General features: G+C 44.4%; 1 protein-coding gene across 8 annotated transcripts in view; it reads left to right on the forward strand.

The window, feature by feature from the left end:
• PIGG (phosphatidylinositol glycan anchor biosynthesis class G (EMM blood group)) overlaps positions 1-24851 on the forward strand; it is a 165589-nt gene that overhangs the window by 124152 nt on the left and 16586 nt on the right. The window contains exon 13 of one of the 8 annotated variants that reach the window (XM_077817891.1): positions 17762-17846. The exons of 6 other annotated variants lie outside the window; for them this stretch is intronic. In XM_077817891.1, the coding sequence (XP_077674017.1) occupies positions 17762-17783 (22 nt within the window). In that variant the 3' untranslated portion in view covers positions 17784-17846. Of the gene's footprint in view, positions 1-5296; positions 5818-17761; positions 17847-24851 lie in introns of those variants that run through there. One more of the 8 variants, XM_077817890.1, reaches the window with a different exon arrangement.

Genomic DNA, 24851 nt, shown 5'->3' on the forward strand with positions numbered 1-24851 from the left:
GACCCTGGGAGGTTTTCACCTTCCTCTGCAGCATGGGACATGGGGTTACTTACAGGTTTAAACTAGTGTAAATGGTGGATTCCCTGTAACTTAAAGTCTTTAAATCATGATTTGAGGACTTCAGTAAGCCGGAGGTTGGGGGTCTATTACAGAAGTGTGTGGGTGCGGTTCTGTGACCTGCAATGTGCAGCTCAGACTAGAGATGATCATAAAAGTCCCTTCTGGCCTTAAAGTCAATGAGTCTACGAAGGAGCCTGGGGTTTGTTTAGTTTTGTCTAGGGTATGAAATGGTTATCCCTTTAACTATAAACACGAAATAGATGCTGCTATTCAATCCTGTCAAGTACCTTCTGCACAGGGAAGGAGAAGGCAGTGACTGGCTCAGCAGACTGACAGAATATACACAGGTCCCAAGCCTTTGAGAGAGAATTGGCAGAGCACCAGTGTTTAAGCAATGATGGGTATTTTTCCAGATAGGTTGCTAAGATTTTGGCAAAATCTTAGTCTTTTATTAATTAATACAACTGGCCTATTGCCATGGCGGTTAAATTTATCGTTTCTACGTAAAGTAGAGATGTTAGCTATTTACACTTAAACATGCCTATCTACTTGAACAGCTAATCAGTATCTAACAGCAAACTGAAAATCGCCATAGGGAACCCTTATGGTATTCCTTTGGGAAGCCTTGTGGAACAGCTTTTTGCCTTCCAGTGCCAAATTTGAATGAAAGAAGTCAGGAAGCCAATCGTTACATGCACAAATGGTATAGAGAGGAGTGTCTGAGATTCACAGAGCATTAAAATGCCTTCTGGGAGCAATTACTTGCACTAGATGGACCTTGGGTTCAAAATTGGGTTGTTCTGAGGCAGCTTTGCTAATCATAGAATCATAGAATATCAGGGTTGGAAGGGACCCCTGAAGGTCATCTAGTCCAACCCCCTGCTCGAAGCAGGACCAATTCCCAGTTAAATCATCCCAGCCAGGGCTTTGTCAAGCCTGACCTTAAAAACTTCCAAGAAAGGAGATTCCACCACCTCCCTAGGCAACGCATTCCAGTGTTTCACCACCCTCTTAGTGAAAAAGTTTTTCCAAATATCCAATCTAAACCTCCCCCACTGCAACTTGAGACCATTACTCCTCGTTCTGTCATCTGCTACAAGTGAGAACAGTCTAGAGCCATCCTCTTTGGAACCCCCTTTCAGGTAGTTGAAAGCAGCTATCAAATCCCCCCTCATTCTTCTCTTCTGCAGGCTAAACAATCCCAGCTCCCTCAGCCTCTCCTCATAAGTCATGTGTTCTAGACCCCTAATCATTTTTGTTGCCCTTCGCTGGACTCTCTCCAATTTATCCACATCCTTCTTGTAGTGTGGGGCCCAAAACTGGACACAGTACTCCAGATGAGGCCTCACCAATGTCGAATAGAGGGGGACGATCACGTCCCTCGATCTGCTCGCTATGCCCCTACTTATACATCCCAAAATGCCATTGGCCTTCTTGGCAACAAGGGCACACTGTTGACTCATATCCAGCTTCTCGTCCACTGTCACCCCTAGGTCCTTTTCCGCAGAACTGCTGCCTAGCCATTCGGTCCCTAGTCTGTAGCGGTGCATTGGATTCTTCCGTCCTAAGTGCAGGACCCTGCACTTATCCTTGTTGAACCTCATCAGATTTCTTTTGGCCCAATCCTCCAATTTGTCTAGGTCCTTCTGTATCCTATCCCTCCCCTCCAGCGTATCTACCACTCCTCCCAGTTTAGTATCGTCCGCAAATTTGCTGAGAGTGCAATCCACACTATCCTCCAGATCATTTATGAAGATATTGAACAAAACCGGCCCCAGGACCAACCCCTGGGGCACTCCACTTGACACCGGCTGCCAGCTAGACATGGAGCCATTGATCACTACCCGTTGAGCCCGACAATCTAGCCAGCTTTCTACCCACCTTATAGTGCATTCATCCAGCCCATACTTCCTTAACTTGCTGACAAGAATACTGTGGGAGACCGTGTCAAAAGCTTTGTTAAAGTCAAGAAACAATACATCCACTGCTTTCCCTTCATCCACAGAACCAGTAATCTCATGATAAAAGGCGATTAGATTAGTCAGGCATGACCTTCCCTTGGTGAATCCATGCTGGCTGTTCCTGATCACTTTCCTCTCATGCAAGTACTTCAGGATTGATTCTTTGAGGACCTGCTCCATGATTTTTCCAGGGACTGAGGTGAGGCTGACTGGCCTGTAGTTCCCAGGATCCTCCTTCTTCCCTTTTTTAAAGATTGGCACTACATTAGCCTTTTTCCAGTCATCCGGGACTTCCCCGGTTCGCCACGAGTTTTCAAAGATAAATGGCTGGGACATCTGGATTTTTTGGCCAGTGCGTGAAACTTTATTAAATCCACAGCAAGGTAGCTTCTCAGGGCCACCTCTCCTGTTCGTGGTGAAAATGGATCAGGCCTCTCTGCTCTGCTCTCACTTGCCTTTCCTCTTTTGATGCTGAAATCCAAAGCAATGAAGTCCCAAGGATTAACAGCCACTTAAAACCAAGGCCATATCAGAGGCTGCATTACTCCAAGCTATATCATATCCTGTGCGACAGCCCCTGAACTTGTAAAATGGCTTAAGCTCCCCGAATAGCCAACCCATTTTCCTGAGAAATATGTGAAGCCTAATGCACTGGGGAAAGGCTTCCCCAAAACCTTCTGACCTCTGTGGTTTGGAGAGAGGGCTTGAAACCCCTGCTTCCAGGATCCCATGACATGAATGAAAACAAATTATACAAAATCTGGGCTGATTCATCACTGGTACCAAAGTATCCACACCAGCAGTTTGGAGGTGGAAAAGACCTAATGAAGCCATCCAGTCCATCTGCCTGTCAATGCAGGATTATTCCTTACAATTCTTGTTTAATAGAAGTATACAAATAGTGGATGAAAGGCATGCAGTAGAGGTAATATAGCTGAGATTTAGATACCAGATAGTGTTTCTCAGTGTTTCTCAGTTGTAAAATTAACTGAAATTAGTCGAATCTGAACAATGTCATATGGATTGCAGGAATGTCATATGTGTTACAGGAGGGATGCTACAAGGATTGGTCCAGTCTTTCACTAATCTGTGAGGCACACGTTAACAGTACACTGACTGTTTTCAGATAGTGGTTACTGGAAGGCGTTGCGGACAAATACAACAGGACCTACACAGAGAAGAGCAGGAAATAAAATAAGAATCAGTTTTGAAAAATGCAATTCAGTACACCAAGGAAAAAGTAATCTTGTAAACACTAATATTCAGTGCGGGAGAGAAACCAGGAGAACAGAAATGTCAAAAGAAAACCAGTGATGAAAGGAAGACAACAAAATAGACACAAACTAGCAGTTGTTGTTTGCCGTTAGCTGTTTGCCTTGCATCGTCTATTTCACAGTAAAATCGTTCAGAGGAGAACAGCATGTTCTTGCTTCAATAAGTTTACATTGTTCTGCAGCCTCTTTTTATCTTGTGATCAAGACCTATATTAATGCAAACTGTGAATTTTTACAATTCCTATGGAAACGTGTCTAGTGCCAGCTGTCTTTTAGTTTAAAGAATGAAATGTGACCTGGGGTCTGCCAAGTTGTGATACTGACAGACGAGTCATTCCCAAATTGACCAATTACATTTCAATGCCTCTTGTTGAGTTATCAAGACAATCTACTTGTATGTGAATTTCAAAGAGATGTCCTAGACCAGCAATCATTAACCCATTTATTTGTAGGAATAGAATCAAGGGTAGGTCCTAAGTGTATTTGTCTGTTTACCTGTATCTTGTTAGAAGTTTAACAGTGTTATCTAATTAACTTGTAGATGCTAATCCTGTTCCTGTCTCATAATGCTTCATTATTCTATTAGAGATCAAAAGGGGATATTATCATTTAGATGGGACTTGTGGTGTAATAATATTATTGTCCTAATCTCTCTTTGAAAGTTGAAATTCCACATAGTAAACCACCTGTAAACTGCCTTGATAGTTTTCAAGGCTAATTGCCATATGTGACTGGATACAGGTATCAGAGTGGTAGCCGTGTTAGTCTGTATCAGCAAAAACAACAAGGAGTCCTTGTGGCACCTTAGAGACTAACAAATTTATTTATTGTTTATTGTTATGATTCCTGATGTATGATTTGTGTCCATTTATTCTTTTGCGTAGAGACTGTCCGGTTTGGCCAATGTAAATGGCAGAGGGGCATTGCTGACACATGATGGCATATATCACATTGGTAGATGTTGCAGGTGAACGAGCCCTTGATGGTGTGGCTGATGTGGTTAGGTCCTATGATGGTGTCCCTTGAATATATATGTGGACAGAGTTGGCACCGGGGTTTGTAGCAGGATTTGGTTCCTGGGTTGGTGTTTTTGTTGTGTGGTGTGTAGTTGCTGATGAGTATTTGCTTCAGGTTGCGGGGCTGTCTGTAAGCGAGGACTGGCCTGTCTCCCAAGGTCTGTGAGAGTGAGGGATTGTCCTTCAGGAAAGGTGGTAGATCCTTGATGATGCACTGGAGAGGTTTTACTTGTTGGTTGTAGGTGACGGCTGGGGGCATTCTGTTATTTTCTGACATCAGGAATCATAACATTCAAAAACCAGTAGGAGAACACTTCAATCTCCCTGGTCGCTCAATAACAGACCTAAAAGTGGCAACAACAAAACTTCAAAAACAGACTCCACCGTGAAGCTGCAGAACTGGAATTAATTTGCAAACTGGATACCATCAGATTAGGCCTAAATAGAGACTGGGAGTGGTTGGGTCATTACAAAACCTAAACTTAATTTCCCCAATACTAATTTCCCCCTACTGTTACTCACACCTTCTTGTCAACTGTCTGTAATGGGCCACTCTTTTACCACTTCAAAAGTTATTTTTCCTCCCTTGGTATCCTGCTGTTAATTGATTTATCTTGTTAGACTGATCTCACACTTGGTATAGCAACCCCCCATCCTTCCACGTATTTATACCTGCTCCTGTATTTTCACTTCATGCATCCGATGAAGTCGGTTGTAGCCCACGAAAGCTTATGCCCAAATAAATTTGTTAGTCTCTAAGTGCCACAAGGACTCCTCGTTGTTTTTGGATGCAGGTAGTCTACCTGTGTATGATAGGAAACAGATTCATTTCAAAACAACAATCTGCACTGCCCATTCTTCGTTGCGGGTGCGGGGAGGTCCAGCTTGAGAATTCCTGTCAAGAGACTTATCAGCTGGCTAGGAAACTATAAAGAAAGCTTCAGGACTGATCCTTTTTATCTCCTGTCTGCTTAAACTTTAACAGGGAAGGCCTAAACCTTAAAAACTGAGGTTTCCAGTTTAACCTGGATTACCCTGAAATTCTCATGGAAGAACTTGAAGAGGCTCTCAATGCCTGAACTGTTTGGACTATAACCTTTAAAATTGATTCCAGAAAGACTTTTACAAATCAGCAGCCTCACCATCTCTGCTGTGAAACTGACCTACGGCCTTTACACATATCTGTGTGTATATTGATCTTTTAACTACAGCAACTTTCTTCTTTCTTTTTCTTTTTTATTGTTAAACCTTGAGTGTTTTTAGTTACTAAAAGATTGGCATCTGTATGATTATTGGGTAAGATCTGAGACTCCTATTGACCTGGTGATCATCGTCTGGTCCTTTGAGACTGGTGAATCAGACTCATATATGGTGAATCAGATTTTCAATAACCTCTTACTATTTTAGAATTGGCTGTCTAGATGGGAGTCGCGGGCTGGAACGCTTAAAGGAGACTGTATTTGGCTTCTTGGTAACCAGTGTGATATTACAGAAGCTGTTTTGTTATTGGCCTGGTGAATCTAATTATAGAATAAACCACCAGTTTTGGGATTTGTCTGCCCTATTCTTTGCAGTCTGCCCAGAATATAGCATTCAAAGTGTGGTGCATCCAGGCACCCGGTCACACAAGTATTCAGTGTAAATGGGTGATATACTTTTACAAGAAAAGAGTGGTTTTCTTTTCACATTTTTTGCCAGCATAATATTTTTATTTTTTAAGTTCACCTCCATACTATATACCCTATTTTCAGTGGAAATAGGCAAGCGAGGCATTGTAGGGTGAAAGATTTGGTGAAGAATATTAACTGTGGGGATGTGTGAGAGCAAGGCGAGCAGAAAATCCATAAATAGTGTGGGAGTTCCCGGCTTTGCCTCCTTGTATGTCATTAAATATTAATTTAGAAGGAAGATTTCTTTTTAAAGCCCCTGCCTGAGCTGGACTATATTTAGTGTTTGGAGTCAGAACAGGGAATTTGCAGTAATTGCATCATTCAGTGCAGCAATTTCTGATAAGCCTTTGATTTTTCTGGTTCAAGTTATCTTCAGCATACATTTAAGTGAGCAAATTCTGATTTGTATTTCTACACTTAATGCATTCTGAGGACTCAGTAGTGTCGGAAGTTAATCTAGGAAATGAGCTGAACCTTTAAAGAGTAAAAATGGATGCAACCTCCTGCACGGCACTGAAACATGAATAAATATCAACAGACATGTTTCTAGTTGCACTTTATCCACAGTATGTTGACTACTTCTCTCTCTTTTTGTACCTTATCCCTTACCTCACCAACAAAGGAAGTAATTGTTGCAGAGTTCATATGCTAGGAAAGCAGCCATAGATCAGAACTTTAGATGGGGCCTATAACTTGCCTTAGTCCTGCATATGCTCATTTTTAAGAGCACTCTGTGGCTGTTGTTGCTGGTATTAGTATTCAATGCTGAAATGGAAGGTGTATTTTTTTTATTACTCAAAAACTTTAACCCAACTACCTAAAGATTGTGATTTCATCAGTTAAGCCAACTGGGTCTGATTTATATTGGGTTTGGAGACATTCAAGGAAAATCAATCTACTATGGAACAGTCTTCATGCTTTAGTAAGTACAGTAGTTGTTCTTGAAGCCATTAGCAGACCAGAAAGCCAGCATTTTTATGGAATGCTGTGCTGCTGAAGGAGCTTTTTAGGAATATGACATTAAAACCATTGTAATTACTTATGCCCACTAAACATTTCATGGCCCTTTCTTCATGAGTTAGGGGATTAGCTCTTATACCCTGTCTAAAATCTATTGGATAACTACGTTCTGCTTACTGAAATCCCTTCCTGTCAGCACTAAACTACCTCACCCTGGATTCCTCACTGCAAACAGTCTTGTTACACTCCTGCATAGGTTCAGCACTGTGTGCTTTATTTACAATGTGCTATAAAAGTGTTCAAAACCTTTGGGTGGGCTAGAGTTTACTTAACCATGCCTCTCCTAGTGCTTCTACCCAACTCCTAGAAAAGCACATGGAGTTCAGAATTTAGTCACTGAGGATTGTCAGCAAGGATTGCAGAGGGTCAGTGTCCTCACAATCAAGTCCAAAAAGAACAATTAACTTAATATTTATGTGCCAATTTAATAAAATTTTAGAATGATAAAGAAACATAATAAAATAACTTAATTTCTACTAAATAACAAGGCTACTTCATAATCCACGTACATTATCTTCACGGTTGTACATAAATCTAAAAACCCACATTAAATCTAAATAAGGTAGTCCCCACAAAAACAGAAGTAGTAGTAACTCAGAGTTCCAAAAGCTTTAGGTTTAGTTCACCTGTCTTTTGTTCCTCAACTCTGTACAGTCTGAGAGTCAATTTCCTCTTTATGTAACTAACACTGCCCCTGCTTCCCCATCAGAAAGCTAACAATATCACTAACCTGCTGCACAATGCTTCAGAGTTAGAGGAAAGCAGCCTATTTCCCGGCAGAGCCGTCGGGGAGCAGGGAGTGCAGGTGGGGGCCCTCCTGGCACACAGCCCTAGCTACCCTCTCCTTGTAGACTGAGCTACCCCCCTGCCTGTACACAGCCCTTAGCTACCCTGTGTCTGCACCCTGAGCGGTTTTCAAACTTTTTGAGCTGAGCACCCTGTCCCTTTGATAATTTTTGGTTGTGCCCCCCTACCCTGCAACCCAGACAGGCTAGATGTCTGCTGAGGTGAGTCGGGGGCGGAGGTGGTGGTCCCTCCCTGGACCGCGCTGGGCAGTTTTGGCCCAAGTCCCGCTGGCCCCTGATCCCCCAAATAGAAGTCAGACTATGCCTATGCCTGAGGGACCCCCTGGCACATAGCCCTGAGTGCCCCACTGGGCCCTGGAGTTTTTATGGCACGTTGGGGGAGCCTCAGAAAGAAAAAGGTTGAGAACCCCTGCTATACAGCATGCCCAAAACTACCACAGCCAATTCCAGAAATGTCTGGGGGTTAAATGTTAATTGTGCATCTGCAGAGCAATGACCCAGACACAACTCATTCCTCCCCCTTTCTTCCCTTTATATTCTTAAAGATATCTCCCTATTAGGCATGTGGGTTACACTTGTCCCTCACAACAGGATGGGGGCAGGGAATCTCTTAGACCTTGGGCTTCTCTGGCCCAGCCTTCCCCTCCCTCCCCCTCTTCTGTCCGTCTTTTAAGTGTCCTCCGCTGATGAGCTGAATCACCTTGTTAGTACTTTAATCATCCAGTCCTTAACCAATTCTCTCTTCTGTTTGGCCATGTGGGATGCTTGCAAGTTGCACAGAGTGGGTGAGTCAGATTTAGGCTACTCACAGTCTGTCATACTTCCATAAAGTGTAGTGCAGTGTTGCTATGAGCGATGAAACAGTTCTTGTTTCTCCCCCACAGTGGCTGTATTTCATTTAGAGGCAAGGTGAATCCTACTTTGAAATTGTTTTGAGATCTTTTTGAGTTTTAAGTATTATACAAATAGAAGGCAATCAGATATTACTGTGTGTCTGAGTAGTTCTGTGCTTTCTATATTTACTATTTAGCTTAGATACTGTTTTTCTAGTCTTGATGGGAAAAGTATTGGAAAGGTTCATCTTTATTTGATACAAAACTGTATTTGTGTTTTTCAGTTTATAAGTATGGGATATCAAAATCAGCATTTGTCTATTTTTGTCAGTCAGTACATGTATAAATACCACCCCATCCATTAAAAGTTGCTCTTAATCAGTTTATTTCTAATAAAGGGCATTGCCATTTTTAGCCCTTCCAAAGGATTAAATTTTGAGATTATGTTAAGTGAAAGTTTTCACAATGCTATATCAAATGTATTGGCAGGAGAACATTGGGAACGGAAAATGCCTCTGTTTTAAAAAATAAAGGCTGGGCTTTTTTAAAGGGGCCTAAAGTAGTTAAATGCATAATTACCATTGAGTTGGTCACCTAACTCATGTAGATTCCTTTGACAATCTCATTTAAACCTTTTTGTGTTTAATAGACATCGGAAGCATTCAGCCATAAATAATCTTCACCTGGTCTCAGTGTGGGACTCTGAGAATTGACTGTAAAACAAAATTAACAAACAAGAAACAACAATTATCTTCTTACTGAACAGGTCTTGTCTTTTGTTTATTCAGTTGGATTAGCTAAGGCCTTGTCTACACTACGGGGGTAAATTTACGCAACTCCAGCTACGAGAATAATGTAGCTGGAGTTGACGAAGCTTAGGTCAACTTACTGCGGCATCTACACGCACTGGCTCTATGGGAGACACTTTCCTGTTGACTTACCTTACGCTTCTCATTCTGGTGGAGTACCAGAGTTGACGGGAAAGCGATCTGCGGTCTATTTAGCAGGTCTTCACTAGACCCACTAAATCGATCCCCAGTGCATTGATCGCCACAGCGTCGATCCCCGGTAAGTGTAGACATGCCCTAAGTTTAGTGTCAAATTTCTGCTACTTTTTACTTCAGTTAGCACAAACAGCTAGAATTGAGAGAGCTGCAGATTCTGTTCAGTCTATATATTAACAAAATCCCGTATTAAATTTAGAATCAGTTACATTTGTACAAGCCAATGAACACAGTAGAAATGTACAGATGTAACTGAGGTCTAATTTTGCCTACAGAATATTTTATTGGTTATGTGTAAGAAGGGAGAAACCTAGCTTATTCTTCTATTTTAGCTGAGTTTCCTTGGCTGGGCAGTTGGGGAATAACATTTATTTATAAACTGAGTATATTTGTTCTGGAGTTGCTGAGTAACGATGAATATGGCACCTGCCATTTTTAATCAATTGCCAGAGTGGAAATATGCTGCTGTGGCCCATTCTTTTCCCCCCTGAAATCAGTAGGAGTTTTGCTGTTGATTGCGATGGGAGCAGGACTTGTCTGAAGTTATTAACTGGACTTTGTCTTAAAGAATAGTACATTCATGTATTTTGTGGCCCATACAAACAATCAAGATTTGAGGGGGGCGGGAGGGGAAGGATTTGGCTTGATATTTTGTCACCAATATAAAAAGACAGTGTATCTTAGAGCTACCTGGCCATCTTAAATGATTTTCTGTTCAGAAGAATATCAAGATCCATGTAGTTAAAAACTGAGGGGAATGTCATTCACTGTCCACTCAGAATCTGAGTCATAGAATATCAGGGTTGGAAGGGACCTCAGGAGGTCATCTAGTCCAACCCCCTGCTCAACACAGGACCAATCACATCATCCCAGCCAGGGCTTTGTCAAGCCTGACCTTAAAAACTTCTAAGGAAGGAGAGTCTACCACCTCCCTAGGTAACGCATTCCAGTGTTTCACCACCCTCCTAGTGAAAAAGTTTTTCCTAATATCAAACCTAAACCTCCCCCACTGCAACTTGAGACCATTACTCCTTGTCCTGTCCTCTTCTATCACTGAGAATAGTCTAGAACCATCCTCTCTGGAACCACCTCTCAGGTAGTTGAAAGCAGCTATCAAATCCCCCCTCATTCTTCTCTTCTGCAGACTAAACAATCCCAGTTCCCTCAGCCTCTCCTCATAAGTCATGTGTTCCAGACCCCTAATCATTTTTGTTGCCCTTCGCTGGACTCTCTCCAATTTATCCACATCCTTCTTGTAGTGTGGGGCCCAAAACTGGACACAGTACTCCAGATGAGGCCTCACCAATGTTGAATAGAGGGGGACGATCACGTCCCTCGATCTGCTCACTATGCCCCTACTTATACATCCCAAAATGCCATTGGCCTTCTTGGCAACAAGGGCACACTGCTGACTCATATCCAGCTTCTCGTCCACTGTCACCCCTAGGTCCTTTTCCGCAGAACTGCTGCCTAGCCATTCGGTCCCTAGTCTGTAGCTGTGCATTGGGTTCTTCCGTCCTAAGTGCAGGACCCTGCACTTATCCTTATTGAATCTCATCAGATTTCTTTTGGCCCAATCCTCCAATTTGTCTAGGTCCCTCTGTATCCTATCCCTGCCCTCCAGCGTATCTACCACTCCTCCCAGTTTAGTATCATCCACAAATTTGCTGAGAGTGCAATCCACACCATCCTCCAGATCATTTATGAAGATATTGAACAAAACCGGCCCCAGGACCGACCCCTGGGGCACTCCACTTGACACCGGCTGCCAACTAGACATGGAGCCATGGATCACTACCCGTTGAGCCAGACAATCTAGCCAACTTTCTGTCCACCTTATAGTCCATTCATCCAGCCCATACTTCTTTAACTTCCTGACAAGAATACTGTGGGAGACTGTGTCAAAAGCTTTGCTAAAGTCAAGAAACAATACATCCACTGCTTTCCCTTCATCCACAGAACCAGTAATCTCATCATAGAAGGCGATTAGATTAGTCAGGCATGACCTTCCCTTGGTGAATCCATGATGACTGTTCCTCATCACTTTCCTTTCATGTAAGTGCTTCAGGATTGATTCTTTGAAGACCTGCTCCATGATTTTTCTGGGGACTGAGGTGAGGCTGACTGGCCTGTAGTTACCAGGATCCTCCTTCTTCCCTTTTTTAAAGATTGGCACTACATTAGCCTTTTTCCAGTCATCTGGGACTTCCCCCGTTCGCCACGAGTTTTCAAAGATAATGGCCAATGGCTCTGCAATCACAGCCGCCAATTCCTTTAGCACTCTCGGATGCAACTCGTCCGGCCCCATGGACTTGTACATGTCCAGCTTTTCTAAATAGTCCCTAACCACCTCTTTCTCCACAGAGGGCTGGCCATCTATTCCCCATGTTGTGATGCCCAGCGCAGCAGTCTGGGAGCTGACCTTGTTAGTGAAGACAGAGGCAAAAAAAGCATTGAGTACATTAGCTTTTTCCACATCCTCTGTCACTAGGTTGCCTCCCTCCTTCATTAAGGGGCCCACACTTTCCTTGGCTTTCTTCTTGTTGCCAACATACCTGAAGAAACCCTTCATGTTACTCTTGACATCTCTCGCTAGCTGCAGCTTCAGGTGCGATTTGGCCCTCCTGATTTCATTCCTACATGCTGAGCAATATTTTTATACTCTTCCCTGGTCATATGTCCTACCTTCCACTTCTTGTAAGCTTCTTTTTTATGTTTAAGATCCGCTAGGATTTCACCGTTAAGCCAAGCTTGTCGCCTGCCATATTTACTATTCTTTCGACACATCGGGATAGTTTGTCTCTGTAACCTTAACAGGGATTCCTTGAAATACAGCCAGCTCTCCTGGACTCCTTTCCCCTTCATGTTAGTCCCCCAGGGGATCCTACCCATCTGTTCCCTGAGGGAGTCGAGGTCTGCTTTCCTGAAGTCCAGGGTCCGTATTCTGCTGCTTACCTTTCTTCCCTGTGTCAGGATCCTGAACTCAACCAACTCATGGTCACTGCCTCCCAGATTCCCATCCACTTTTGCTTCCCCTACTAATTCTTCCCGGTTTGTGAGCAGCAGGTCAAGAAAAGCTCTCCCCCAGTTGGCTCCTCTAGCACTTGCACCAGGAAATTGTCCCCTACGCTTTCCAAAAACTTCCTGGATTGTCTGTGCACCGCTGTAGTGCTCTCCCAGCAGATATCAGGAAAATTAAAGTCACCCATGAGAACCAGGGCGTGCGATCTAGTAGCTTCTGTGAGCTGCCAGAAGAAAGCCTCATCCACCTGGTCTGGTGGTCTATAGCAGACTCCCACCACTACATCACTCTTGTTGCTCACACTTCTAAACTTAATCCAGAGACACTCAGGTTTTTCTGCAGTTTCATACCGGAGCTTTGAGCAGTCATACTGCTCCCTTACATACAGTGCTACTCCCCCACCTTTTCTGCCCTGCCTGTCCTTCCTGAACAGTTTATAACCATCTATGACAGTACTCCAGTCATGTGAATTATCCCACCAAGTCTCTGTTATTCCAATCACGTCATAATTCCTTGACATCACCAGGACCTCCAGTTCTCCCTGCTTGTTTCCAAGGCTTTGTGCATTCATATATAAGCACTTGAGATAACCTGCTGATCGCCCCTCATTCTCAGTATGAGGCAGGAGCCCTCCCCTCACAGACGTTCCTGCCTGTGCTTCCTCCCGCTTTCCCACTTACCTCAGAGCTTTGGTCTCCTTCCCCCGGTGAACCTAGTTTAAAGCCCTCTTCACTAGGTTAGCCAGCCTGCTCGCAAAGATGCTCTTCCCTCTCTTCGTAAGGTGGAGCCTGTCTCTGCCCAGCACTCCTCCTTCATGGAAGACCATCGCATGGTCAAAGAATCCAAAGCCTTCTCTGACACCACCTGCGTAGCCATTCGTTGACTTCCACGATTCGACGGTCCCTATCCAGGCCTTTTCCTTCCACGGGGAGGATGGACAAGAACACCACTTGTGCCTCAAACTCCTTTATCCTTCTTCCCAGAGCCACGTAGTCCACAGTGTTCCGCTCAAGGTCATTCTTGGCAGTATCATTGGTGCCCACGTGGAGAAGCAGGAAGGGGCAGCGATCCGAGGGCTTGATGAGTCTCGGCAGTCTCTCCGTCACATCGCGAATCTTAGCCCCCGGCAAGCAGCAGACTTCTCTGTTTTCCCAGTCAGGGCGGCAGATAGATGACTCAGTCCCCCTGAGGAGAGCGTCCCCTACCACCACCACCCGCCTCCTTCTCTTGGGAGTGGTGGTCGTGGAACCCCCCATCTCAGGACAGTGCATCTCATGCCTTCCAACCAGCGGAGTCTCCTTCTGCTTTCTCCCCCCAGACATATCATCTGGTCCACTCTCCGCAACGGTACCTGTGGAGAGAACATGAAAGCGGTTAGTTACCTGTGTCCGCGTTGCTGGAACCCGGACATTCCCCCTTCTTCTTCTGGAGGTCACATGTTGCCAAGCTTCTTCACTGGCCTCTTGGCTCCGCTGTGCAACCTGCTCTAAATTTTTAGAGCTTTGTGCCCGTAGAAGCATATCCTGACTTTTGTCCAGAAAATCCTCCGTTTCTCGTATGCAACGCAGGGTCGTTATCTGTTGCTCCAGACCTTCAATCTTCTCTTCCAATATGGAGACCAGCTTGCACTTTGTACAGACAAAGTCAATACAAACTATAATCTATGGATTCTGTTGATGGGCAGGAGTAAACTTTCTTATGCATGTTATTACCCACATTTATTCCATCTACCAACCTGACCAGGCACCCATAATTTGGAGTGGTTGAGCAGTCTCTGCTGAGCTAAGTCAAGACAGACCCATGTGGGAGGCAAGGAGGATATGCACCACCATGGTATCACTACGGTAGTGGAAGTGCCTCTGAGTAGTAGAAGCAGTAGTCTGCATATCTTGCAGTCCTGGGTACTTTCTACAGAGCCTTCCAGCTCCACGCTGTCTCATTTGGGTGTCTTCTGACTCCTGTCATGTGCGTACCAGGATTCAGACCACCCAGACTGAGTTGGGAAGAAGCTTGTTGTGACACATTGGGCAAAACAACTGGGCTAGACCACTCAGTCAGAGGAACATCCAGCTGAGCTCTCGAGTGATGCAGGATCCTGCTAGCTAAGGGGAGGGGAGAAAAGGGGGCAAATTCAGGTGGGGGATAAAAGTTGCAGTAGTTCAGAGTTGCAGAAGAAAAGGAAAAGGGATAGAGTTGCAGCTTGTCATAAATATAAAGGGAAGGCTAACCACCTTTAAATCCCTCCTGGCCAGAGGAAAAAACCCTTTCACCTGTAAAGGGTTAAGAAGCTAAGATAACCTCGCTGGCACCTGACCAAAATGACCAATGAGGAGACAAGATACTTTAAAAACTGGAGGGCAGGGGGAAAACAAAGGGTTCTCTCTGTCTGTGTGTTGCCTTTACCCGACCAGAGCAGGAATGCAGGTCAGAACTCCTGTAAAAAGTTAGTAAGCAATCTAGTTAGATATGCGTTAGATTCTGTTTTGTTTAAATGGCTGATAAAATAACTGTGCTGAATGGAATGTATATTCCTGTTTTTGTGTCTTTTTGTAACTTAAGGTTTTGCCTAGAGGGATTCTCTATGTTTTGAATCTGATTACCCTGTAAAGTATTTACTATCCTTATTTTACAGAGGTGATTCTTTTACTTTTTCTTCAATTAAAATTCTTCTTTTTAGAACCTGATTGCTTTTTCATTGTTCTTAAGAACCAAGGGTTTGGGTCTGTGTTCACCGATGCAAATTGGTGAGGATTTTTATCAAGCCTTCCCCAGGAAAGGGAGTGTAGGGCTTGGAAACATCTTTCCCCCCAAAATCCCCCCAAGCGGGCTCTTTCACAGTTATATATTTGTTAGACGCTTGGTGGTGGCAGCAGTAAAGTCCAGGGGCAAAAGGTAAAATAGTTTGTACCTTGGATAATGACAGGTTTCAGAGTAACAGCCGTGTTAGTCTGTATTCGCAAAAAGAAAAGGAGTACTTGTGGCACCTTAGAGACTAACCAATTTATTTGAGCATAAGTTTTCATGAGCTACAGCTCACTTCATTGGATGCATCCGATGAAGTGAGCTGTAGCTCACGAAAGCTTATGCTCAAATAAATTAGTTAGTCTCTGAGGTGCCACAAGTATTCCTTTTCTTTTTGTACCTTGGGGAAGTTTTAACCTAAGCTGGTAAAAATAAGCTTAGAGGGGTTTTCATGCAGGTCCCCACATCTGCACCCTAGAGTTCAGAGTGGGGAAGGAACCTTGACACAGCTATACCAATGAAGGCAGTATATCCTGGGGTTTGGGTCATGAGGGAGATCTGTTAAAAACTATTTAGAAAAATGAACATATACTACTTCCATCAGACTTCTAATATTTCACTGGATTGGCAGATCTCTACTTTATGAGAAGACTAATTTATGGTTAGGATCATGCTGAGCTGTCAGCCTTTATGACATGGATTTAATTGACTGCTCTCTCACACTTTGAAATACAGTATTTTTCTGGAGGGCATATAACAAGCATGGTTTTATAACTTTTCTAATACTCTAATTTTTACGTTGCTTTAATACAGTATCATCGCTTCTTGGCAGCAGTTCATTTTGAGAGTGCGCAGTTTTGTGCACTGCCCAGTTACCCTTTACTAATGTTAGACAGCTCTCACCAAGACCTAAATAATCCTTTTCTGTTCTGTACCATCCAGCAAAGAGGGGAAAACTAGTGCTGGGAAAATTGTTGTCAGCTCTTCCTATAGAATGGTTCTGCAGAAAGATGGGGCCTGTGCAGCAGAAAGTGAACAGTGCAAAAGACACATACTTTTCTGTAAAGTTGTCAACATAACTGTTTTATGGAGTCTTTACATAGAAAAAATATTGAAAGTAAACATCTGGATATCTATCTACGTACACAGATGACTCCCATCACCATAGTATCAGGCACCTTTATTGTGGTGTTCAGCTGCTGCAGTGACAGATGCTTGAGAGGCTGTACAGAAGAGGACAAAGGATATATAAGGCAATAGGGAAACTTTTTTTAGGGTATGTCTACACTACGGAATTAGGTCGAATTTATAGAAGTCGGTTTTTTAGAAATCGGTTTTATATATTCGAGTGTGTGTGTCCCCACAGAAAATGCTCTAAGTGCATTAACTCGGCGGAGTGCTTCCACAGTACCGAGGCTAGAGTCGACTTCCGGAGTGTTGCACTGTGGGTGGCTATCCCACAGTTCCCGCAGTCTCTGCTGCCCATTGGAATTCTGGGTTGAGATCCCAATGCCTGATGGGGCTAAAACATTGTCGCGGGTGGTTCTGAGTACATATCGTCAGGCCCCCATTCCCTCCATGAAAGCAAGGGCAGACAATCGTTTCGCGCCTTTTTCCTGAGTTACCTGTGCAGACGCCATACCATGGCAAGCCTGGAGCCCGCTCAGGTAACCATCACCGTATGTCTCCTGGGTGCTGGCAGACGCGGTACTGCATTGCTACACAGTAGCAGCAACCTATTGCCTTGTGGCAGCAGACGGTACAGTACGACTGGTAGCCGTCATTGTCATGTCCGAGGTGCTCCTGGCCACGTCGGCCAGGAGCGCCTGGGCAGACGTGGGTGCAGGGACTAAATTTGGAGTGACTTGACCAGGTCATTCTCTTTAGTCCTGCAGTCAGTCCTATTGAACCGTCTTATGGTGAGCAGGCAGGCGATACGGCTTGCTAGCAGTCCTATTGCATCATCTTCTGCCGGGCAGCCATGAGATGCATGTATGGCATGTATGCCATGAGATGCATGTATGGCATGCAGTCCTTCTGCACCATCTGCTGCCAGCCAAAGATGTAAAAGATAGATGGAGTGGACCAAACAAGAAATAGACCAGATTTGTTTTGTACTCATTTGCTTCCCCCCTCCCTCCGTCTAGGGAACTCATTCCTCTAGGTCACACTGCAGTCACTCACAGAAAAGGTGCAGCGAGGTAAATCTAGCCATGTATCAATCAGAGGCCAGACTAACCTCCTTGTTCCAATAAGAACAATAACTTAGGTGCACCATTTCCTATTGGAACCCTCTGTGAAGTCCTGCCTGAAATACTCCTTGATGTAAAGCCACCCCCTTTGTTGATTTTAGCTCCCTGAAGCCAACCCTGTAAGCCATGTCATCAGTCGCCCCTCCCTCCGTCAGAGCAACGGCAGACAATCGTTCTGCACCTTTTTTCTGTGTGGACGCCATACCAAGGCAAGCATGGAGGCCGCTCAGCTCACTTTGGCAATTAGGAGCACATTAAACACCACACGCATTATCCAGCAGTATATGCAGCACCAGAACCTGGCAGAGTGATACCGGGTGAGGAGGCGACGTCAGCGCGGTCACGTGAGTGATCAGGACATGGACACAGATTTCTCTGAAAGCATGGGCCCTGCCAATGCATGCATCATGGTGCTAATGGGGCAGGTTCATGCTGTGGAACACCGATTCTGGGCTTGGGAAACAAGCACAGATGGGTGGGACCGCATAGTGTTGCAGGTCTGGGACGATTCCCAGTGGCTGCGAAACTTTCGCATGCGTAAGGGCACTTTCATGGAACTTTGCGACTTGCTTTCCCCTGCCCTGAAGCGCATGAATACCAAGATGAGAGCAGCCCTCACAGGTGAGAAGTGAGTGGCGATAGCCCTGTGGAAGCTTGCAATGCCAGACAGCTACCGGTCAGTTGGGAATCAATTTGGAGTGGGCAAATCTACTGTGGGGGCTGCTGTGATGCAAGTAGCCCACGCAATCAAAGATCTGCTGATATCAAGGGTAGTGACCCTGTGAAATGTGCAGGTCATAGTGGATGGCTTTGCTGCAATGGGATTCCCTAACTGTGGTGGGGCCATAGACGGAACCCATATCCCTATCTTGGCACTGGAGCACCAAGCCGGCGAGTACATAAACCGCAAGGCGTACTTTTCAATAGTGCTGCAAGCTCTGGTGGATCACAAGGGACGTTTCACCAACATCAACGTGGGATGGCTGGGAAAGGTACATGACGTTCGCATCTTCAGGAACTCTGGTCTGTTTCAAAAGCTGCAGGAAGGGACTTTATTTCCAGACCAGAAAATAACTGTTGGGGACGTTGAAATGCCTATATGTATCCTTGGGACCCAGCCTACCCCTTAATGCCATGGCTCATGAAGCCGTACACAGGCAGCCTGGACAGTAGTCAGGAGCTGTTCAACTACAGGCTGAGCAAGTGCAGAATGGTGGTAGAATGTGCATTTGGACGTTTAATGGCGAGCTGGCGCAGTTTACTGACTCGCTTAGACCTCAGCAAAACCAATATTCCCACTATTATTACTGCTTGCTGTGTGCTCCACAATATCTGTGAGAGTAAGGGGGAGACGTTTATGGCGGGGTGGGAGGTTGAGGCAAATCACCTGGCTGCTGGTTATGTGCAGCCAGACACCAGGGCGGTTAGAAGAGCACAGGAGGGTGCGGTACGAATCAGAGAAGCTTTGAAAACCAGTTTCATGACTGGCCAGGCTACGGTGTGAAAGTTCTCTTTGTTTCTCCTTGATGAAACCCCCCGCCCCTTGATTCACTCTACTTCCCTGTAAGCTAACCACCCTCTCCTCCTCCCTTCGATCATTGCTTGCAGAGGCAATAAAGTCGTTGTTGCTTCACATTCATGCATTCTTTATTCATTCATCACACAAATAGGGGGATGACTACCAAGGTAGCCCAGGAGGGGTGGTGGAGGAGGGAAGGAAAATGCCACGCAGCACTTTAAAAGTTTACAACTTTAAAATTTATTGAATGCCAACCTTCTTTTTTTTGGGCAATCCTCTGTGGCGGAGTGGCTGGTTGGCCAGTGGCCCCCCCACCGTGTTCTTGGGCGTCTGGGTGTGGAGGCTATGGAACTTGGGGAGGAAGGCGGTTGGTTACAGAGGGGCTGCAGTGGCAGTCTGTGCTCCAGCTGCCTTTGCTGCAGCTCAACCATACACTGGAGCATACTGGTTTGGTCCTCCAGCAGCCTCAGCATTGAAACCTGCCTCCTCTCATCACGCTGCTGCCACATTTGAGCTTCAGCCCTCTCTTCAGCCCGCCACCTCTCCTCCCGGTCATTTTGTGCTTTCCTGCACTCTGACATTATTTGCCACGCATTCGTCTGTGCTCTGTCAGCATGAGCTCAGAGAACGTTTCATCATGAGTGTGGTTTTTTTTTCTTTCTAATCTTCACTAGCCTCTGGGAAGGAGAAGATCCTGTGATCATTGAAACACATGCAGCTGGTGGAGAAAAAAAAAGGGACAGCAGTATTTAAAAAGACACATTTTATAAAACAGTGGCTATACTCTTTCAGGGTAAACCTTGCTGTTAACATTACATACATAGCACATGTGCTTTCGTTACAAGGTCGCATTTTGCCTCCCCCCACTGTGTGGCTAACCCCTCACCCCTTCCCATAGCTAACAGCGGGGAACATTTCTGTTCAGCCACAGGCAGACAGCCCAGCAGGAACGGGCTCCTCTGAGTGTCCCCTGAAGAAAAGCACCCTATTTCAACCAGGTGACCATGAATGGTATCTCACTCTCCTGAGGATAACACAGAGAGATAAAGAACGGATGTTCTTTGAATGCCAGCAAACATACACTGCAGTGCTTTGTTGTACAATGATTCCCGAGTACGTGTTACTGGCCTGGAGTGGTAAAGTGTCCTACCATTAAGGACACAATAAGGCTGCCCTCCCCCAGAAACCTTTTGCAAAGGCTTTGGGAGTACATCCAGGAGAGCTGCGAATGCCAGGGCAAATTAATCCTTTCACATGCTTGCTTTAAACCATGTATAGTATTTTTAAAGGTACACTCACCGGAGGTCCTTTCTCCGCCTGCCGGGTCCAGGAGGCAGCCTTGGGTGGGTTCGGGGGGTACTGGCTCCAGGTCCAGGGTGAGAAACAGTTCCTGGCTGTTGGGAAAAGCGGTTTCTCCACTTGCTTGCTGTGAGCTATCATCTTCTTCTTCGTCCCCAAAACCTGCTTCCGTATTGCCTCCATCTCCATTGAAGGAGTCAAACAACACGGCGGGGGTAGTGGTGGCTGAACCCCCTAAAATGGCATGCAGCTCATCATAGAAGCGGCATGTTTGGGGCTCTGACCCAGAGCGGCCATTCGCCTCTCTGGTTTTCTGGTAGGCTTGCCTCAGTTCCTTAAGTTTCACGTGGCACTGCTTCGGGTCCCTGTTATGGCCTCTGTCCTTCATGCCCTGGGAGATTTTGACAAAGGTTTTGGCATTTCGAAAACTGGAACAGAGTTCTGATAGCACGGATTCCTCTCCCCCCTTCAGCGATCAGATCCCGTACCTTCCGTTCAGTCCATGCTGGAGTGCTTCTGCGATTCTGGGACTCCATCATGGTCACCTGTGCTGATGAGCTCTGCATGGTCACCTGCAGCTTGCCACGCTGGCCAAACAGGAAATGAGATTCAAAAGTTCGCGGTTCTTTTCCTGTCTACCTGGCCAGTGTATCTGAGTTGAGAGTGCTGTCCAGAGCGGTCACAATGGAGCACTCTGGGATAGCTCCCGGAGGCCAATACCGTCAAATTGTGTCCACAGTACCCCAAATTTGACCCGGCAAGGCCGATTTAAGCACTAATCCACTTGTCAGGGGTGCAGTAAGGAAATCGATTTTAAGAGCCCTTTAAGTCGAAATAAAGGGCTTCATCGTGTGGACGGATGAGGGTTTACATTGATTTAACGCTGCTAAATTTGACCTAAAGTCCTAGTGTAGACCAGGGCTTAGTTACATTATTGCCATTGAATAATAAATATGACAGTCTTCTAAATAAAGATGATCATGTAAGAGGAGCCTTTATAATAACACAATGTTAGATGAAGATATGAAAAGTTCTGTATAACAGGTATTTATTCATTTTGGGGTGGGGGTGGAGGGGGAAGAATCCTGACAATGGTACTGGTCTGTTACTAGATGGAATTATCAATAATAATGGAGAAAAGGCAGAGGTGTTCAATACATATTTCAGTTCTGTATTTGGGGAAAAAACTATGACAATCTCATTGCACAGTGATAACACTTTTCAATTCCACTAGTATCTCTGAAGGATGTTAAACAGAAGCTGGTACGGTTCAACGTTTTTAAAATCAGCAGGTTCAGATAACTTGCATCCCAGAGTTTTAAAAGAGCTGGCTGAGGTGCTCGCTGGACCATTAATGTTTATTTTCAATAAGTTTTGAAGCAATGGGGAAGTTCCAGAAGAAACGTTCTGCCAGTTTTTAAAAAGGGTAAATGGGATGACCTGAATAATTATAGGCCTGTCAGCCTGGCAATGATCCCAAGCAAGATAATGGGGTGGCTGATACGAGACTTGATTAATCAAGAATTAAAGGAGGATAATGTAATTAATGCAAATCAACATGGGATTTCTGGAAAACAGACCCCGTCAAACTAACTTTGATATTTCTTTGTTTGATGAGATTACAGGTTTGGTTGGTTGGTTAGTGTTGACTTCTGTTACTAAGACTTTTGTAAGCCATTTGACATGATAGTTTGATTAAAAAAAGAGTAGAATGATATTAAATGGATTAAAAACTGGCTAACTGATAGGTCTCAAATGCAATTGTAAATAGGGAATCCTCATTGAGCAGGTGTGTTTCCAGGGGGGTCCTGCAGGGATAAATTCTTGACCCTATGCTATTTAACATTTTTAGCAGTGACCTGGAAAATAAACATAAAATCATAACTGATAAAGTTTGCAGCGGACACACAACTTGGTAAGCTGGACGCAAGCAAACAATATGTTTTAATACAACTAACTGTAAATGTATACATCAAGGAATAAAGAATCTGGACCACACTTATGGAATGGAGGATTCTGAAAAAGATTTGGGGGTCATGGTGGATAATCAGAGAACATGAGCTCCCAATGTGATGCTGTGGCCAAAAGAGCTAATGTGATACTTGGATGTATAAACAGGATCTCAAATAGCAGTAAAGAGGTTATTTTACTTCTGTGCAGTACAGACCGGTTTACGTGCGAATCCGCTTAACGCGCGGTAGTGCTATGCCTCCCAGTGCTACCTATTTAACATGTGAGACTCATTAGTACAGGAACTTGATATGCAGAGCTACAGATTTGCTCACTGACTCAGTGACACAAATCAACAGGAAGTGCAGAGCGGAAACGTGTTGTGTACATCTTTACCAATAATGGTAAAGACGTATCACGCATGCTTAGTCACGGTCACACTGGAGAGATATAGAATATATAATAGTTATATATATACTACATTAGAAAATTTTAATGGCAGAGGGCAAACATCAGCGTTCCTACACTGTAGAAGAAAAGCTAGCTGCAATAGATAGAGTAAATAGCAAAGAAACCCAGGCCAAAGTTTCAAAAGATATTGGGATTACCGAATCTACTCTCCAAGGATGGCTAAAAAACAAATCTAAACTGAATGGCTTTATTCAAAATATTGATTTCGCCACGGGACTTAAGCGAAAACATGTGCGCTATTCAGCAAAAGCCACAATAGACAAAGCCATGCGCACGTGGTTTGCTCAGGAAAGGCCGAAAGGAATGCCGCTAAGTGGGCCAATTCTTCAAGCCTAAGTGACAGAATTTGGAAATTTAACCGGGGGGGGGGGTGAATCATTCCAAGCCAGCAAGGGGTTTATAAGGAGTTTTAAAAAGTGTGATGGCATAGTGCAGGTATTGATTTCTGGAGAAAGCTGATCAGCCGATGAATCGGCTGCGAACGCGTTTCCCGCCGAGTTAAAATCTATTTTACAAAATGAAGACTACCATGAAGAACAACTTTATAATTGTGATGAAACAGCTTTATTTGCAAAACTGCTACCTGTTAAGACTTTAGCCTTTAATTACAATACACAGAAAACAGCTGGATTTAAAAAGATAAAAGATCGTGTGACTTCTTTTTTGTAGTAATAAGATGGGCAGCCATAAGCTTGCCCCTCTTTTCATTGGCCACTTTCATAACCCTCGCTGCTTTAATCACCTCAGTAGAGCCAAACTGCCAGTAATATACGCTAACAGCAAAAATGCTTGGACGACTAGACACATTTTCGACAACTGGTTCCACAACAGCTTTGTTCCAGCTCTTCGTAAGCATCTGCAGTTGAAGAAACTCGAAGCTAAAGCACTTCTGCTATTTGACAATAGTCCAGCCCATCCTCCAGCCGAATCACTGGTATCGAGGGATGGAAAAATTCGAGCGCTATACCTACCATTCAACACAACATCAAAAATTCAACCTTTAGATCAGGGTATTATTCAGAATATTAAAAACAATTATCGACGGGAGCTGATTTCGGTGATAGTGTCATGCATGTCTTCAGGCATTTCCGAATTCCCAAAACAGTTAAACATGAAGGAAATTATTTATTTAGTTAAAGTTTGGGACGGAGTAAAACAAAAGCCCATTGAAAACTGCTGGATGAAGGCTCTCGGTGATGCCTTTTCTATCAAAGACGGCTCAGACTTGGAAAACTCCAGCAGTGGCACCTATTCAGAGCCAGACTTGGAGGATTTTCGGAAGAAGACATCCTACAAACACGCACGCAGGCAAAAGAGGATAAAGGTAAACTTCTCTTTCAAATGATAAAAGATTTTAGTTTTGATACATCACCGGAAATCCTTACCGAGTGGCTGGAGATGGATGAAGATTGCCAGACTTCAGAATTTCTGTCCTAGGAAGAAATATTAACAGGCTGCGAGGCTATGTCAGATCGTGAAAGTGATGGCAATGACGATGAGGAGGATTCAGAGTAACAGCCGTGTTAGTCTGTATTCGCAAAAAGAAAAGGAGTACTTGTGGCACCTTAGAGACTAACCAATTTATTTGAGCATGAGCTTTCGTGAGCTACAGCTCACTTCATCAGATGCATACCGTGGAAACTGCAGCAGACTTTATATATACACAGAGAATATGAAACAATACCTCCTCCCACCACCCAGCAGGACAGTGGGGTGGGAGGAGGTATTGTTTCATATTCTCTGTGTATATATAAGTCTGCTGCAGTTTCCACGGTATGCATCTGATGAAGTGAGCTGTAGCTCACGAAAGCTCATGCTCAAATAAATTGGTTAGTCTCTAAGGTGCCACAAGTACTCCTTTTCTTGATGAGGAGGATGTTGTTGAAAAGGTCAAAATTTTGCCCACAGAAGCCCTTACTGTTGTAGAAACTGTTGTAAGATTTATGGAGGAG

The sequence above is a fragment of the Eretmochelys imbricata genome, chromosome 5 (genome assembly GCF_965152235.1).
Source record: "Eretmochelys imbricata isolate rEreImb1 chromosome 5, rEreImb1.hap1, whole genome shotgun sequence".
Classification (NCBI taxonomy): Eukaryota; Metazoa; Chordata; order Testudines; family Cheloniidae; genus Eretmochelys; species Eretmochelys imbricata.